This window comes from Phoca vitulina, unplaced genomic scaffold, assembly GCF_004348235.1.
Source record: "Phoca vitulina isolate PV1807 unplaced genomic scaffold, GSC_HSeal_1.0 scaffold28, whole genome shotgun sequence".
Lineage (NCBI taxonomy): Eukaryota > Metazoa > Chordata > Mammalia > Carnivora > Phocidae > Phoca > Phoca vitulina.
In genome coordinates, this window is record NW_022589731.1 from 25,630,230 (window position 1) to 25,648,762 (window position 18,533).

Below are 18,533 nucleotides of genomic sequence, written 5' to 3' on the forward strand. Positions count from 1 at the left end.
GCAGTGCACCGTATACAGCAAGTGCTTAGTATTTGATGGATTAGTGGGCCAGAACCTAGCTTATCTTTCCACTTGGGAGTGTGGCCTCCTGGCCTGCCCACGGCTGGGCACCACGTTGGACTTCATCGCAGGAGGCTGGGAAGGCCCCAGGGTCCCCCGCACACACTGCATTTGGGCCGGCTCTTGAGGCTATGAATGGACCCCTTGTGGAAGAAGGGTCTGCGACAGGTTCCTCTCCCACGCGAGGGAAGACAGATCATCACGGACACCACGGCTGGACACCACGGTTTCATCCCAGAGTTCCCGAGCCTGCTGCCAGCATACGTGGTCCCCGGGGACCCCCCGACCCCTGCCAGCCCTCCTGCACCCCTGCTGCATTACAGTAAGTGATGACGCCTGGGTGCCAAGCGCCTTCTAGGAGCAGAGTCCCATGAAGGAAGGGAGGCTGAGAGGTCCGACAAAGAACTGGCGAGGGAACTTTGGGGGGTGAGGGCTCTGGAACCGACTTGGACTGGCCCCCCGCAGGCCGGATTTCAGATGCATCTCCATGTGAGTGCTGGCCATGTGGATGCTGCCCAGAGGACTCTGCTTGCCCACCCAAAGGCCAAGGGCAGTGTCCATGGCGTCGGTGGGCTGCCCAGCTTGCTGCATAGGGCTCCTTGTGAATGCTGACATCTGGTCTCCCCTTTCAGAAATACATGCATGTATAAATCTTTTTGAAAAGCAAATAAATGGCAGGAATATCTGTGTTTTTGTTAAAAAAGACAAACTGGAATCCCGTCACAATTGAGGCTTGCACGCTCAATCCCAAAGGCAGCTGTCACCCGGGAAAGCGGTGTAGGATGTCCTCATGACATGGGCACAGACTCAGTACTGTTTACAAAACCACAGGTTTCTATACAGAACCCACTGATCAACCCAAATCATGAGTTATGTAAAAAGAATAACCTAGAAGGCAAGTGGGTGTTAATGACGTGTTTGCCACGCACGTCCAAGAGACCATGCGCCGTCCTATGTTACGAAGGCCCCTGGAGAATGTGAGACTCCCACGCTGATAGCGGAACGTTATCATTCTATAGGGCCAAATTAAAGATATAATTTTATAGCAAGTTTATTTTAAAGTCCACCTATTTTCTAGCATTATTTTCTAGCATTTCAAAGAAGCAATGCTCTTACCTTCTCGACAGCTAATTTTTCTGGGATTCTAGAAACGCTGTGTATAGAAGTGAATGGAGCTCGCTCCCGCTTGTCTCCACGGCGTGTTGCCCTCCCCGCTGCCCACACTCACTGACCATCACTTGCCTTTGTGCCTGAGATCAGCAGCTTCCTGGCTGCAGTAAGAGTGTTTCCCTCCACCTTCCATAGCTGGCTCTCTCTATGTGGGCTCAATTTGGGGACAGTCCCTGGGTAGTGTCCTCAAAACCTCCAGATTTTAAATCAGGCTTTTTTTTTTTTTTGTCTTCTGGATGGTAATGTTGTTTTTATTCTAGATGGATTCTCCCAGCCCTAGGTGGCCCCCAGGTGAAGTGCAGAACTGCAGGTGGACAGATCACAACCCCATGACCCAGCCTTGTCCAGAGGACCTGCCCAGAGTGTGCCTTGGCCTCCATGGTTTGTCAAGAGAATATTCAGGCCATATTTGGGGTAAGCAGAATAATCACAAGGTACTTCCTGCTGATTCTATGCTCTCATAGGACTCCAGCCCAAACTGCATCCGACCCCAAGAAAACACCCTACTTGACATGAAGATTTTATGGTATAAGGTCAACTTCATTACTTACATCCAAAGCTATCGACCGGGCATCCCCCAAACTCACAAACTACAAAATCTACAAACTTAGAAATAACCAATATTCCAAGCCAAGACATTCTTTTGGTGGCCCACAGGACAAGAAGTCGATGCCAACCCCGTGGGGCCAGTCATCACGGAAGGAGCAAGGCCACCCTCTCATGCTCCAGGGCGCCATTATGTAGGAGGAATCTCCCAGCCTATCCACTGGCCAAGACTGGCGCCTCGTGGAAGGGCTAGAGGCCACACATGTTGCGGGCAATTTCTTCTCTGATGTGTTTTGCAGATAATTTCATTCCTAGTTTTAAACTAAATGCCTCACTTTTGCTGAATCCCTAAAATAGTTCAGTTCAATTATTTGAAATAAATCCTAAGTTCTTAAAATAGACTGCACATTTGAAAAGCAAGTCTGAAATAAGAAAAGACTACATGTCAGAAACTGGCAGAACCTCTGGGCACCGCACAAACACGGGGAGAAGCAATCAATTTTCTGGTCCCAGGGAAGATGTAGGATCGTGTATCAGGAATGCATTCCATTAGATAGTAAATAACAAGCTACTTGACACGGCATTCACCGGGTCGTTTAAAATATTTTAGTAACTTGAAAGCTTGTCATTGTGACATATTTCTCTTCCCAGGGAATTCCAGGAAAAGTATCATTCAGACCTGAGTTATTTGATCAATTGATTTAATTCCATCTGTGAAAGAGCGTGCACAATGTATATGAATTGTGCGAGGGTTCGAGAGAGATGCAGGAGTAGGAAGTGACGTCCAAAGTGAGCGTGTGGCTTATTCCTTCTTCTCCAACATGGCTGCTAGTGAGTTGCACATTGTAGGAAGATTTCACAGGCTTCTTGATGAGGAAAAATTCTATTATTTATACAAAAAAGGTGGATCAGAAGGGACTGATTACAGCCCATCCTCTGGAGGCCTGTTCTCTTACTATATATGCCAGAACCCGCTAATTAAAAACACACAAACGCAGTTAGGAGCTTGAGAAGAGCCTGAACGTATTGACAATAACCTTCTGGAAGACAGACAATGCAGAGCTGATGCTGGTGGGCTGACCGCCAGGGGCGATCTGCTCTGAGCAAGGGACACGCCGATCCAGCTGTGGGGGGCATTTGGAAAAACAGCACGGGGGTGAGGCTTCCGAAGAGAACAGGTGGTTTATGTGCACAGCTCAGAGATGAATGAGCAGGACAGGTGGAACATTCTAGATCCCCAGTCCAGCTACATCACTAAGCAGAGGGAGCATTTCCTCCAAGGGCTCTGTGGGAGAACAGACCCTCCCGGACAGCGGGGCCCACAGCTCGGGATGGACTGGGCAGGTGGAAAGCAGGGCAGCTCTGCCCAAATCCTCTGTGCTCCAAAGCTGCTGTTAAATCACGGAAATCCCTCAGATGATTAACAGCGAAATTAACGTTCTGACGTTTCTTAAAGGCCAACTGATCAGAATTCAAGGCCAGTCCCTCGGGAAAACGAGTGAAATCGGGTTGTGCAGGCAGATGGCCCAGCTACTCTGGATCCTATCCAGCCTCCCCTCCAACACGAGTTCAACATCATCCCATAGTGGCTGGATTTCCGCACTTCTGGTGTCTCGGGAAGGGCGTCTTGATTTCAAGATTCTATATGCATTTAGCCAAAGACTGACAGAGACCCGCTTGGCCAAGACCCGTGCTCTGAACATAAAGACACGACTCTTTACTCCCTTTCCTGGAGCCCATGGGCCCAACGAAGGCAGTCGGCATCTATCCTCTGGGTGCATGCAAGTGTCCTTTGATGCCCAAAAGTGATTTTCTAAAGAGAAGGCGGGAGATTGGCGGGGGGGGGGGGGGGCTCCTCACTTCAGCACCACAGGGACCCTCATGCCAACTGCAGCCTGGGTCCCCATTGCCCCAGGAAGGAGACCCCCCCTCCCTGCACCGGGACAGCTCCCTGTCTTGGCGAGGACAGTGCTCACCCTTCCCAGAACGGTTTCTGGAAAGTTCTGTGGTGTCTGTTTGTTATCAGTTAAAATTACAATATACCCGGGCCGTGGTCAGCGGAATGATTTTTTGAGGGGGGGCATGGTAGGGAAAGGCCCAGAGGCATCGAAATGAAGGGACCTGAAGCCACTCAGGGAGAACGCTGCAGGTTTGGGCCTCCAACCTCATCCGTCTGTCACAGAGAAGAGTTCCATCCCAACTGGGGGTCAGGGGTCAGGTCCCACGGCCCAGTGCCTGCTCTCTCCCTCACTCCCCTCTGCTGCCAGGAAGCCCCCGTAAGGGCAGAGGACACCAGGATGGACAGGCTCTGAGGCAAGGTGGCATTTTTCTCCCTTCCTGCAGACAGGTGCCACTTCTTCTAAGAAATGATTTTTTTTGGTAGAAATAATATTGAAACTGTATTTTTCAGACTTCATACAACATAAGCTTAAAGAATAATTGGATGACATACGGACGCCTGGCTGGCTCAGTCGGTGGAGCGTGCCACTCTTGATCTCGGGGTCGTGAGCCCCACGTTGGGCACAGAGATGACTTAAAAATAAAATCCTTAAAAACATATAAAAATAAAAAAACAAAGAATAATCAGGGGGCATAAAAATGGTGACCGGGTGATGGTTTTAACCAGAAACCATCATAAATCAATGATGTGAAGTCTGTTTTTCTCAGATATACAGAGCATGATTTTTCTTTACGATGATCACACTTTCCGTTTGTGATGCTATTTATACAAACACCAGTTTTTAGAAGTTGGCACTGGAATCTGAGCCGCCGCTGCCCCCCTGGTCTCGCACGCCCTCACAGCCCGCCGACCGACCATCGGCCTTCCGTGCGCCGCGTCTGCCCTCACAGGGTCCGTGAATCTCCTGACTTCCAGAATGACCTGCAGTGCGAGGCTCTGTTCGACCTGAGCAGAGCAGGGGCGGACTCCGGAGGCACCGTCTGCCTCCTGAATGTGCTCCGGGCTCTAGGGCACATTTTTTTACAAGATTTATTTATTTAACTGAGAGAGAGCGCACACGTGTGAGCAGGGGCAGGGGCAGAGGGAGAATCTCAAGCAGACTCCCCGCTGCGCGTGGGGCCTGACCCGTGCTCGATCCCAGGACCCGGAGATCATGGCCTGAGCCGAAACCAAGAGTCGGACGCTTCACTGACTGCACCACCCAGGTGCCCACATACCCACAGCGCTGACCCCTGACACGGGCACCTGGCTCCCCGCTGCAGGCCCAGGCCATCCCGTGAGAGGACAGGTGTGCGGGCAGTGGGTCGCGGCTGGGTGTGCCCGCTGGGCCACGTTGAGCACCAGGCTCTGGCCGGACGTCTGGCACCACCTGAGCTCAGGAAGTGGCCCCTGACTCTCTCTTCATGGGTGGCCTTTTAGATCCCCCGCCTTCTCTGCCAAAGACGGTGGCCCACCAACCCCGCCATGCCTTCTGCCCGCCTTCCAGGGAGCTCAGACATACAGACCCTGAATTACACCCCTTTGTGTGGGACTCAGGAGGAAAGGAGCCACAGACTGGGGCCGGCAGGAGGGGCTCACGGCGGGTCTCCCGGCCACGGGTGCTGCCGCCACAGCCAGAGGGCGACGAGCATGGAGAGCTGTGCACACACGGAGTGTGACCGCAGTCACGCAGCGCCCCCCCCCCCCCGGCACTTGTCACCTCAAGCTGCCATTGGGAGCTCCCGCAATCTCATGCAGACGGGAAATCTGAGGCCAGGGGGAATTACTTTGCCCAACACCACAAAGCAAGCAGGAGGCACCCAGCTCCAAGCCAAGAGCTGCCGGCCACGCACACCCATGCCCTCGCCCAACACCCGGCACCCTGGGGGCTCCGTGCATGCCTTCAGGGCTCTGGAGCCCAGGCCGGGTGGAGCACGTGGGCCCTGGGGAGGGCCAGACGCTGTCCTGGAGCCACCGAGACACCTGCCCACTGAGGCACGGGGCGCCCAGAGCAGTCACTGAGACGGGACCTGAGACCTCCCCCCTCTGCTTACTGGTTACATCTGCTCTTTACTCAGTCACTAGAGTCAAAACAATCCTTTTTCTTTCTACACCGCCTGATTGTCTGCAAAGGAAAGACGCGGGAGCAAAAGGCCTTGTCACCTACCTGTTCCTCTTGGTCCTCAGGTTCCGGTCTCCCCTGCCGTCCTCAGACTGTGACCCATCACTGTGGTCGGCTGGAAGAAAATCAGGTTAATAAGGTTGGAATGTCAGCTCCCATCACTCTGGCAAACCACCGAGATGCACTCACTTTCAAGCAGAGTCATCTGGGAATTGGGAACACAGAGATCAACCCCTGGAACCAGCTTTCTCTTAGTACTCCTTGTAAGTTCCAGCAGAAGAGAAATCGGATTTTCTTCTGTGCAGAGAAGGCATTTAGAGGCTGCTAGATCATCCAGCAAAGCCAGAGGATGGAGAATCAACGGATGGCATCTCCCAACCCCTCCCCGGGCACGTGGGGATGCAGGCCCTGGATGAGCCCTTCTATGTCACGTGTGCCCTCACGTTCTTGCAAGTGGACCAAGAGACCGTGGTTCCCTCCTTTGTCTGCCTCCAGGAAGCATCAGCCCTCCCCTGCATGCGGCATGCACTTCATTCCTGACTACGTGTCTACTTCAAAAACCCAAATTGATTTTGAAGACAGGTCCCCTATTTCCATCCTGAGGAGGCTGGTCTTATAAATATTTGATGAGCTTTTGAAATGAAAAAGTAAAAAGGTGCTTCAGTGTTTCATATTTGTCTCCAAAAGGGAGAGAGGAAAAATGAGGATCAACATGGTTCTAGAGCATTATTATTTCAGTCCTGACACATGAATGATTTCCAGACGTTCCCTGGCATCACAATGCTTTCTTGCCTTGCTTCTCACTCTGTATCCATCATGCCCCAGAGACCCCCTCTCGTGCTCCTGTCCCAGGCGGGCAGAGGTGCAGGGGGCTGGGCTCTGGGTGCATCCCCAGGTCCCCGTGTCCCCTGCCCACCTGGCCGCCTAAGCCCCGCCCTTCCTGAGGAGGCTCTGCCGGGAGAACACGGCCCACCGCCTCAAAGAATGCACTGTTTGGAACCCAGCGAAGCCTCCAATCCAGTCAGTTCCTAGTTTGCTTCAGTGTTCAGTGTGGGGCTGGCAGCAAGATGGGAGAGTCAGGTTCTGGAAGCTCCCGGCTGCCCCAGCCCACCCGCGGCCACCCACGCCACGCCGTGTGCACTCCACCGTCCCGGGACCCAGGGGGACCTGAACGGGACCAAGAACGGGCAACAGGCCTGTCCACGCCACACGCCCTCGGCCCGGCTGGCAGGACAGCACCCCCTGGAAGACACTCGCCCAGAAAGGCGGCCCCACAGACATGGACCCTGTCCAAATGAGCGTGGAGCGGAGTGGGCTCCTTGTGGGACAGGGTGTGTGTGTTTGGGGGAGGGGGCGGGCATTCGGGACCTCAGCTCAAGGAAGGCTGAGCATCGGTGGCCTCACGCCCCAGTGACACTCGGGCCATCCTGTGCGCTGGAGGGAGGCTGCTCAGCAGGGGCTAGAAGGAGCAGGGACAGGTCCCAGGTCCAGACCCCTAGGGACAGAAGCCCCCCTCCTCATTGAGAAGCAGAGGAAAGAACGTTTGTGAGAAATGAGCTCATGTGGGGCGAAGCTCACCTTCTTCCCGCTCCACACGCTCTTCCCACACGGCCGCTCCGGGACGCCGGCCATCGGTCCCTTCTAGGCCGCTGACCCCTGCAGCCCAAGAGGCATGCTCGCCCCCCGCTCCGCCCAGCTCTCCCCTCCTGGCCTCTCTGCCTCAGTGACCCCACAGGCACCCCAGCCCTGCACGTTCAGCCTGGGTCCACCCTCACGCCCCCCGTTCCCTGTCCCAGCCTCCACGCCCACCGGCATCGCGGGACATGACACCCAGGCCTGGATCCTGGCCCCTCTGCCCCCGCGTGCACACTGGGCTCTCACATGGACCCCGCCTCCGCCTCTGAGCTGACTTCTCTCCCCCTCGCCCTGCAGACAGCTCTCCTGGAACTTTCTAAACTCCATGACATTGGCAACAGACAAGGAAGGACTTCCGGTAAAGTTGTCTGTCCTGTCACTCTTTAACACTGGTGTTTGTGAGACAATGGGAAGGAGAGGCGCCTTGGTTCCTTCTGAGACACAGAAGAGAGAAAGACCCCCAACACTGGGGCTGCCCTCAGCAAACAGAGGGGCAAGGCGGGCGTGCTCTCCTGCCTGGACAAGAGCCCCCAGGAGCCTCTCCTCCCCTAGGCTGGGTCAGAACCGGCCCAAGGTGGGAGAGCTGGGGCGGCAGAGCCGGGGGCATGGTCATGGGCGTTGGGATGGGCTGCCAAGCAGCAGGGCTCCCTCGTTTTTTGGGGCAGCTTTCCTGCACCAACAACTGTGTCTCCAATTCTCTGGACACCAACTGGGACTGGATGTGCAACAATTCAATTAGACTCTGGCACTAGCTGCCTGGAGACCACGTGGGGCCCCCAGGATGCAGGTACCCCTGCTTCTGACCGACCGGCTGGAAATCATGATGCTTGATGTGTGCTAGAACAGTCCACAGGATACAGGGAAATGCCTTGTTCCCTGGCTCAGAACTCACTGTTCCTGGGCAGCAGGTGTCCCGCCACGTGGCCCTCCTCCCTTCTCCCTCCTCCCTGCTCCCTCCTCTGCAGGCCCAGGGCAGGTGGCAGAGATGGGTGGGGGTGTCAGCCTGCACTGGGGGACATGAGGGAATTAGAACAGGTAGATCTGGACCCTGCACTGTGGTCCCATCGACCCCCACTAGCTGGGGGCCTCCTGACACCAAAATCAGTCTCTGTGTTCTTTGCTCCTCGGCAGGTCATATTCAATCTATGAAAGAAGTGCAGAATGACAGAGTCAGGCAGAGACAGAGCCTGAGTGGAGCGAGGCAGTGTTGCACGCGGCCCCAGAAAGAGAGTAGAAGCCTCGGGAGAGGTTGCTGGGCCAGAGAGTCCGGCAGGAACCAGGGGTCAGTCACCCTGAGGGACGAGCCTCCTGGTCACTTGGAAAGGCTGCACTCATGGTGCTCCCCCACCCCTGAGGTTCACCGTGAGCTTGCCCAGGCTCCTCCCCACTCCCCGAGCCCCCCACAGGAGATGGGGGCCCCCAGGTGGGCCCCCCTCCCTGCTTCCTGGGGTGCAGTGTGAGTGGATCCTCCTCAGGAAGCTCCCCGGCCACTGGTCTGGGGACTCACGTTGCACCGTCCACACACAGCCTCTCCTCCTGCCCCACGACATGGCTGTCACTGCCCGTCACTGCCCGTGGGCCGTCTGCTCGCTGCTGGGGCCGGGGTCCAGCCCAGGGCTAGTCAGTCCAGCCCCCAAGTACGCAGTGATTGGTTTGGAAGGGAACTGCCGTCCTCTTCCCTCCCCCTCCTCCTTCATTCCTGGGTCCACAGAGGGGGTGACAGCTTGAAGCATTAAGTTCTTGGGGAAACCACTTTGGAAAATGCTCTCCCAGCCTCCCCTGTCCACAGCTGCACGCGGCCCCAAGGCACAGACGTGACAGAGCCCCGGGATCAGTGCTCATTCAGTGGCGTATCTGAAACCCAGAGGGGCCTCCGCCCTGCCGTCCAGGCCGCCGGGCTGCAGCAGGGGAGGGCTGAGGGTCACAGAGCATCGTGAAGAACCCGCGGTGCCCAGGTGCCTGGCCTGTTCCTTCCAACCTGGCCGCCTGGCAACTTCCACTGGAGTTCATCAGGCTCCCTGCAGGCGACTTTCTAAGCGGATGGCCTGTCTCCACTCATCTGCCGGGTCTAGGGTCCTGGATCAGTCAGTGTGCAAAGAGGGGGCACAGGCTGGGGGCCACCGGCCGAGGGATGCGGGTCCCGTGTGAGGGTCAGGGTCCCTCCCAAACAGCAGGGACGGGGGAATTCTGCATGGGGGGGCCTCTCCTCCACCTGATCCTTGGGACCGGTGATGCCCAACCTTGGGCGGCGGAGGCCAAGTCGCCAGGGACATTGTCAGCTGAGCCCGGACACCTGGTCCCACTGCAGCTCCGAGACCCGTGTACCCTCCCCGGGCAAACACAGCTTGGCAAAGCCAGGCTCTCACAAGTCACAGCTGTGTTTACTCACAGGGATGCTTTTATATCCCACTTGCAAAATGAACATTATTACCAATGTACATTTGTCTTGAATATAAATGACTAAAATGTCTACAGAGGAACTGAAGCCCAGTGACGTCCGTGCCCTCTATGGCAGGTGGGGGACAACGCGGCTGAAAGGACAAGGCTGCCCGCACCTGACCGTGGGTGTGGGAGGCACAGGGAGCAAAACGTTTTCCAAAAGAGCGTTCTTATCACAGGCTCGCAGCTCATAAGAAGCCTGGTAAAGCTGTCCCTCCTCGGGTGTGGAGTCCGACCTACCTGGGTGTAAATCCCGCCCCTGCCCCCTCCCCAGCCCCCGCTTGATAGAAATGTGACCTTGGGCGAGTTAATTAATCAATCTCCTTTAATTCCCTCTTCTCTAAAATGGGTAGAGAGCCGGTGGGCTGTAGAATGATGGTCCCCGGAGATGGGCACGCCGGCTGCCTGCGCCTGTGAAGGTATTAGGTTCTACGGCACAGGGCAATCGAGGCGGCCAAGCAGCTGACCTTGGGGTGGGAGAGCGTCCCGGGTCACCCAGGTGAGCCCAGTGTAATCATAAGGACCCTTCCAAGGGGAGGAGGAAGGCAGGGGAGTCCCAGAAAGATTTGAGGACGCTGTCCCGCTGCCTCTGCAGGGGGAGCAAGGGGCCTAGAGCCGCAGAAGCCAGGTGGCCAGGAAACACGGGTCCGCCAGCCCCACTGGGACTCACGCAACGTGACAAACTGGGCTTGCGTTCAGCCACTGAGCCCGCGCTCATGGGTTACTGCAGCCCCGGGCCGTTCACAGGCAGCCCCCACCTGGTGAGCTGAGCGTAAGCGACCAGGCTCCGTACCCCCATTTTCCCTGCAGAGTCTCTCTCCCTCCCACCTCTGTGGCTCTCAGCCCACGGGGCTCCCCCTGCCCAGAGCCGGGGACGGAGGGCGGCGTTGCTGCAGGGAAATGCAGGCCAAGAGCACAGCGTCCGACAGGCTGGAGGACCGCGTGAGGACAAGCAGGTGGACCCACGTCCTCTCAGCCGAGGAGCCCGCCAAGGCCCCCAAACGTCGGGCCAGGGGCTGAACGCTGGCCCAGGCCCCTGCTTCCTGGTTCCCTTCAGCTCGGTGGGTGTTTACTCCGGACTAACAGCAGAGGTCCTAGAGCCGTAAAAAATCTGGAGGCACCGCAAGATAATTAGGAAATAATTCAGGCCTTTGTCTGAGTCTCTCAGCAACGCTCACAGAATGAAAGAGGGGACTTTTCCCTTAGCTGTTGAGTGATGAGTGGCTCAGCACTTCTGGCAGTTCTGCATCCCATACCACGAAGCTGCCTAACAGCATTAGCTCCCCCCCGAGCCGTGTGTCCCTAGCACGCAAACACATCTAGAACCGAGAGCCCGACATGCAGCAGCTGTTTTATAAAATTCACTTATTTCATTTGCCTCTTGAAAAATAACTGGTATCAATTGGAATGCCTAATTGTTCTATTTCAGACTAGAAACAGGTATTAATATATTCACATCCATAATGACTCATAGTTGAACAAAATGTGAAAAACAAAATTCTCCACCAAGAACACTCTCCCCTGGAGCCGGTTCTCATAATAATTAGGGTCAAATCGTTTGATGAGTCATGATGGATGAAACAGCCAAGCAAAAATGTCACTTGCCGATGGCTGGAGGTCATCAACTCTGCCCACTAATCGCTAATTAATCCTCCAGGAACACCTTCCGCCCTAATTGTTTTGCTGCAAACAAAACAATTTGGGTGGGTGGATCTTAGAAAATTAGAAATTATTCACTGAAATGTCAATTCTACCCTGCAACAAGAAGTTGAGAATTAAAGTCATTTGCATATCTTTAAGATTCTGGTTAAAAAAAAAAACCCACTTGTTTTAAGAAAATCTCTTCCTCTTTTTACAAAAAGAAGCAAGTTAAAACTTGTTTTGTAACTACATGTAATGTTATTAATAATATCTATCTAGGTAGAGTAGTTAGGGCCGTTGTCGTAAGTTAATGGAAGACAAGTGTCTTGATATATCAAATCTAAATTAATCAGGCATTTCTGGTTGTGTTTGTGTTTGTTAGACTTCAGGCTCAATTCTCTACTGTTTTTTAGTATAAAGTGAGTGAAATAGAACGCTGATCTGTGGCCCAGGTAATTCAGATCCTGCCGTAAATTAAACAAGGAGGCCATTAGGCCAACAGGGCTCTGATGCCTTGGAGGGCTACTTAAGCAAACCGAAACCTAAGTCCATAAATGTCTCACGTTGCAGAATCAATCAAAAAGCGGAGGACGGTCCATCACAGAGCCAAGTAGTCTCCAAGCTACAGCCAGCCCCACCTGCTCTGTGTCTCTCTCCTGGGCTCCCACCAGCCACCTCGAACTGCATCAGATATGGGGCTGCCCCACTGGAACCCAGTTTCTGCGCAAATAAACTTCAAACGTTTCATATACCTCAGTTTACCCTCCACCCTGTCCTCCACCTGCAGTCCTCACAAGCGCTGACATGGCAGGTGACTCAGTGGGGAGTTCTGCGGACGCCTCTCTGTCTCTCCTAGACCTGGCTTCATTAGGTCCAAAGGAGAGAAGCCACAGGGCAGCCAGGCACTGACTGTTAATGAGCTCCTTTCTCATGCCTGCCAAGCTTTGGGGAAAAAAGAGGGAAGGAAGGGAGGAAGGAAGGAAGGAAGGAAGGAAGGAAAGAAGGGAAGGAAAGAAGGGAGGGAGAGAGGGAGAAACAGCCCCCAATTATCTACGATGCAAGCTAAGGAAACTGCCTCCATTATTTGTCTTTTATCAATCAAATCAAATCACAGCTATGACAACTGCACCTTGATCTGTCTCATGGGATTGGGGGTCTCCTGATACCCCAATATGTGCACTGTTCTGCTGTCTGTGAGTCAGGACCTTGGGAGATTGTTTTCTATGAGGATTTGTTTTCAAACCCTTCAACAAAACATCCCATTTTGAGGAAACAAAATCACAAACCCAATGCTTATTGTCCCGCATGCAGCTAAGTTTTTACAGATTCAATTAAATATGCACCTAAAATATTTCTCGTCCCAACATGGGTTGACTCAGGCTCTCTGGAGAAGTTCTCGTCATCCTAGGTGAAATAAGCACATTAAATCTGCCTCTCTCAATCTCAACAGACCGCCACCATCTTTAGAACAGCAGCATTTTCCAGTTTCTCGGCACTGTTAAAAATGTTAAGAACACTTCTATAGCACCGTTTTCTAAAGTTCCAGTTAAATGCCTCTGCATTTGGCTAAAAATGTGGGTGGATGTTGTCGTGCGTTGGCCCTCTATGATGGGAATAAAAAACATCATTGCAAACTCAATAAAACACCCCATAAAAATAAAACAAAGCCCCCTTTTAAGGGGTCAAGATCCAGTTTCCTGGCCCCTCAGCCACGTGTGTGCATCTCAGGCTGGGAGGGAGCTCCTGACTCTAAGTTTCTGCGCCAGAGCCAACACTTTTTTTACCCACATGCTCAGGGAATGGGGCTTTCCCAACACTGCAGCTAATATAAAATATATTACATCTAATCGGGAAGGATCCTTGCTGGAAATGCTAACTGTTCTTCTCTGACTCTGGGGAAATGGGATTTCCACGGGTGTCTTCAGACACAGCTACCTCTCCGCCAAGTGCCCGTCCCTCCGGCGGGAGCGCGTCCTTCGGCCCACATGGCCTTTCCCTTAAATTCAAGCACCCTTCGAATAAACAATGGATGATGGGTCCCGTTCAAAGCTTCGACACGAATGTGTGAGGTAGAAGGAAATATGCTACTGTTTGCGTGCATGTGGTCTCTCAAGTGTTCATGAAACATTTGGAATAAAAATTAAATGTTGGCTAATGACCATGCAGGAAGCTTCAAGAAGCTGAGGGAACGAAAAAGCCTTCTCTGAGTTAACAACTTCCCGAAATGCGAAAAGAAAGCCCTAGCCAGCCCCCTGGAAGAAAGTGTCTTCGGCAGAAAGTGCCATAAAATCTTAACTACTAAATTCTCAAATAGCGAACACAATTCTTTGAAAATCAATTTCCAGCATAACCAGGAAAAACATGCTTTCCCTTCCCGTTCATTAGGAATACACAGTTTAAACACTTAGGAAAGTGGATGCAAACAGCCCGGTTGTTAATTACCTGTTGGCGCCTCCAGCTTGCGCTTGTGGGGCGGGTCCTCGATGATCCTGTTGAGGTCCCCGCGGTTTTTCAGGTCCACGGGCTTCTCCCACACGGACAGCTGCATCGTCGGGTTGAAGAAGAAAACCCGGTCATCGCCCGTCCAGACCACACACCTGTTTGAGTGGAAAACTCACCTCAGTTCCCCTTGAAGACATTCAGTTAAGAAATCACTGGCCTAACCCAAGAAACGCTTAGTGCCTGAAATCCACACGTTTGCAAAGGTGACTTATGTAACTTATAAATCATAATGACCCTGTCTGGCTTTTTAAGGGACTTTACAGAGCTTCTCCTATTTTCCCATTTGATTAACAGATAGATACTCTCCTGATGTCCTTTTACCACGTAGGGACAGTGGAGGTGAGCAAGGCAAGCAGCTCGACAAGGGCCCTGGAGAGGGCCCTCCAAGGGCCAAGCTCCTCCTGGCACGAGTCCACCTCTGCTTGAATGCGGCTCCAACTCAGACCCTGCACTCTGGGGACCTCTGGCCGCCCACCCAGGGACCGCATCATTTGGAGGGGGCTTCCCGGTAAACATTCCGGATTCACGGGACTTGGAGGCATGTGGGAATCCATACCCTCCCACTCTGAGATATTAAACGGGCCACTGTGATTAGCAACTCTGGCACTCATTCTCCAGTTTGTCTGTAGAAGAACAAAGAATTAAGCTTTGTGTTTTCATAAATAGGAATCTAAAATCTCCAAACAGAATAATATGCCATTTTAAGACGCTGTCTCTGTGGAAGGTCATCAGAGAGGAGAAAAGATTAAAAAGAAGTGAAGAAAAACAAAAGAAAGAAAGGCCGTGATCTGTTCCTAAGGAGTGTGAGTGGGTCTATAAGGGCCTGTGCCCTGGAACCTGGATCTAGTTGCACAGTGTCCCGAAGAACATGGCCACTCAAGGCCACCGGCCTGGCCTCCGGCTCTGTCCCAACAGTGGGTCCAGGATGGTGCAGAGAAGTAGCCCTGGGCTGGCACCAAGGCCTGCTTCTGGTCTGGGCTCCCGGAAGTTTCCCGTTGGGCAAGTCCTGCCCGTCCCTGGGCCCCAGCTTCCCACAGTGGCCTCCCAGAGCCCTGCAGCCCCAGGGTTCCCAGACTCCAGACGTTGTGGGACTGAGCGGGAAAGCCCACATGTGCTGAGACCCTCTGGCTATCGATTTTCCTCTAAGGGAGGACCTCTGACGGACGGAGAGCTGCCTGCCGGGCCCTGCCTTGGGCCCTGATGACCAGCTGCTCCAGCCGTGCGTGGGTACCCGCCGTCAGGACGGAGCCGACCAGCCGTAGCCACTCTGCTCTGCACACAGGACATCCCTCTAACCTGAATCTGCATACTCACCCAGCTAGACACTTCCCATGGGCCATGCAGAGGGCTCGGGGATTGAACCCCACGTTCTGGGACTCTGAACAGACCAGGCTCCTTCCCGGAAGCGATGCTGAGATGGTCTGTCGGACTCAGTATGCCGGCCGGGCCAGGTTCGTGGGTGTGGTAGGCAGAATGAGGGCCTCTAACATGTCCACGTCTTAATCCTTGGAAGCTGGGAATGTGTGACCTCACATAGCAAGGGAGGCTTTGCTGATGTGACTGAGTTAATATCTTGAGATGGCAAATGATCCTGGATTGTCTGGGGGAAGAGGGAGGCAGGAAGGTCCGAGTGATGGAGGAGACATCATGGAAAGAGATGGTCAGACATGCACAGGGGTGGGAGAGGGAGGCGGGAGGACCCCACACTGCCGGTCTTGGGGATGGAGGAAGGGCTAAGGAAGACAAGAGGCTCCAGGAGCTGCAAAGGCAAGGAACAGATCTCCCCTGGAGCCTCCAGGAGGAACATGGCCCACCCACACCTGGATCTGGGTCCCATGAGACCCAGGTGGGACTTCTGACCTCCAGAATTATGAGATGCTAAATTTGTGCAGTTGAAGCCTCTGGGTTTGTGGCAGACTGGTCAGCAGGGCTCACCTGTGCCCGGGCTCTCTGTCCTGGGCAGCAGCATCAGGACCCGCCTCCAGCCAGCTGTGACCCAAACCCCAAGCACTGGGCCCACGCGCATTGGCCACCGCTGGCCTAGCCATTGAAGGTGGAAGAAGACAGCGACCTGCCCCCTGGCTGACATCTCCTTCAGCTCTAGGCCTGTCCTTGACCTTAAGGTGACCTTGGGAGCTTCCCGTGGCCCAGGCAGCCTCAGTTCCATCCTGTGTGTAGGAGGGGGTTGGAATGGAAATGTGCATTATTCTTACCCCCACCCCCCCATGGGGATACCAGGGCCCCTGTCTTTATTAGAGGTGGGGGGCTCTTGCGCCCACAGGGGTGCTGCCCAGGCCCGTGCTGGGGCTGGAAGTCGAGGGGAGGGCTGGCAACCAGGATGTTCGGATCCTGTCCCTGCCCCAGGGTGCCCAGGTGGGTCATGCTTCACCTCTGCGGGCGGGAGGGGGACTTTGCAGTGTGCAACTCGTCCGGCATGGGAAGTTGTTATCGAGTATCAGGCTGAAGGTAAACATGCCGTGCTGTAATTATGCACAGTTCAGCCGCTGCCGGGGCTCTCCAGACGGGGTCCTGGGCCGGCGGGGACCATAAACCCTGTCAGAGCAACGCGGCTCCTTCCCGCTCAGACGCGGCTCCGGGGACGGAGGGCGCCTGGCCTGCCTGGGGGCTGCGCTCCTGGCAACATGCAGCCCTCGTCTGGGCACCCACTGGCCGGCCTGCGCTCGGGGGCCTGGGGGGTGGCAGTCCGGTCACGAGGGCAGGCTCGCGCCCAGCTGCACCTGGTTTCCCAGGACGGGGGTTCCTGCCGTTTCAGACGCAAGCAGGCCAGCAGCGTGCAGGAGGGGACCGCAGGTCCCGCGCCTCTTCCTATGCGCCGCCGCGGGCACAGTGAGGCTCGTGGTGCCCACGGCGGCCCACCGCGGCCCCACACGTCGGCTTCAGGAGCCTCCTCTGGCTGCAAGTCCGAAGCTCCAGGCAGCAGTCTTGTGCTCTTGTTCATGGTGTCTGATGGCACTTGGCCTGAGCAGAATACTCCAAAGCATCCCTGGCTCCCTGCATTCCCATCAGCCCCCTCAACATAGCGTCTCCTCGGAGCCCCAACCTCACCTGGTGGAGCGGAGAACGACTTCTGCCAGGCCTGCTACAGCTAACAGACCTCACGGCACTGCGGCCCCTGGCAGCCGGGCCTCCTGTCCCCACCGCCCCCCCAAGCAGCCCAGAGCCCCGCCCCCAGTGCTGACTGACCTGTGCCCTCCTCTAGAGCCCTCGAGGGAGAGAGCACTCAGCTGGGAGCACTACCCCAGCCTGTGGATTCACGGCCTCAGTGTCCTCATTTTTAAAAGGCTGATGGACGAGGGTCTACTCCCAGATGGTTTCCTATATCCCTCCCAGCTTCTATTCCACTTTCTATTCTTTTCTCTTCATTTTCCAGTTTGGTGCCAGGACCCCAGTCATGGTCATGTTGGTGTCCCTCCCCTCAGACCCACCTTACCGGCAGGTGCACCCATGCCCAGCTCCTGAGCTCGGCAGCCTTGGGCTCATAGCGGCATGTTGTTAGATAATTGTGCTCAGCCCATCCTGACCTCACCTGGAGGCTATGCCTCCCCCGGGGCTGCCTGACTTGGGGTGAAGTGGTGGGTGTGGTCCACGGTCCAGGGCCCCCAGGCTCGGCCGCAGCTGCCCCGCCCACTTTCCTGCTCCCCTCTGCCCGGAAATCACCCCTCGGGACACACAGGCATCCACTCCTTCTGGGACCCCGATCAGGACAAACCCCAAAGGGGAGGAAGGACTAAGTGTCCCAGGAGACTTTCCATCAGGTGAGACAGCAGTTGGTGCCTGTGCCAGGGACACCTGCCCCCACCTGCCCCCACTGCCTCCCTCTTCCCTAGAAGACCTGCACTTTGGGTTTTCAAAACCAAGACCTGATCCCACCAAACACGGCCCTGCCATCGCTACGGTAGCTCGAGGACCCAGGCAACAACGTGAGATGTTCATTGAGAAGGGGCTGGTTAACCAGGCTTTGCGGATGTGACACAGGCCTGGGGCACGTCAGCTCATCCCACAGCAGCTGGGCCATTTCAGGGGAGAATTACTAAGGAGCTGGCAGCTTTGGAAATGCAGGTGCCTGGTGGCTTGGAGAGGTGTCTGTCTGGCTGTGGGCACAGGGGGAGGGCAGAGTTGGCCCCAGGCCAAAGTCCATGAGGGGGACCAGCCTCAGATCACCCCCAGGCCCTCCCACCTGGCTCTGGGAAGCTGTCCTACCCACAGAGCAACTGGCCTCCTAGGTAGTCCACTGTAAGTCACTGGTTTTCCTAAGACCCAGGCAGGGTGCTGGGTCCTGAGAAAGTTCTGGTCAGCAGCAGGGAGGGGACTTGAGAATAAGAAGCTGAAGACGAGTGAAGATATCCACTGCTCCTGGGTTGGAGAAACCCACGTCCTGTCATGCAGTGTCATGGGGCCTAAGAGAGATGGGGTTTCAACTCTGGGCCCTAGGCTGCCACTTACCGATCTTGTGCTGAC

The 18,533-nt window shown here is 54.9% G+C and overlaps 1 protein-coding gene across 1 annotated transcript in view; it reads right to left on the reverse strand.

The window, feature by feature from the left end:
• TCERG1L (transcription elongation regulator 1 like) overlaps positions 1 to 18,533 on the reverse strand; it is a 200,149-nt gene that overhangs the window by 33,702 nt on the left and 147,914 nt on the right. The window contains exons 7-8 of the mRNA XM_032423180.1: positions 13,995 to 14,149; positions 5,883 to 5,952 (exon numbers count right to left, since the gene is read on the reverse strand). Of these exons, the coding sequence (XP_032279071.1) occupies positions 5,883 to 5,952; positions 13,995 to 14,149 (225 nt within the window). The remainder of the gene's footprint in view (positions 1 to 5,882; positions 5,953 to 13,994; positions 14,150 to 18,533) is intronic.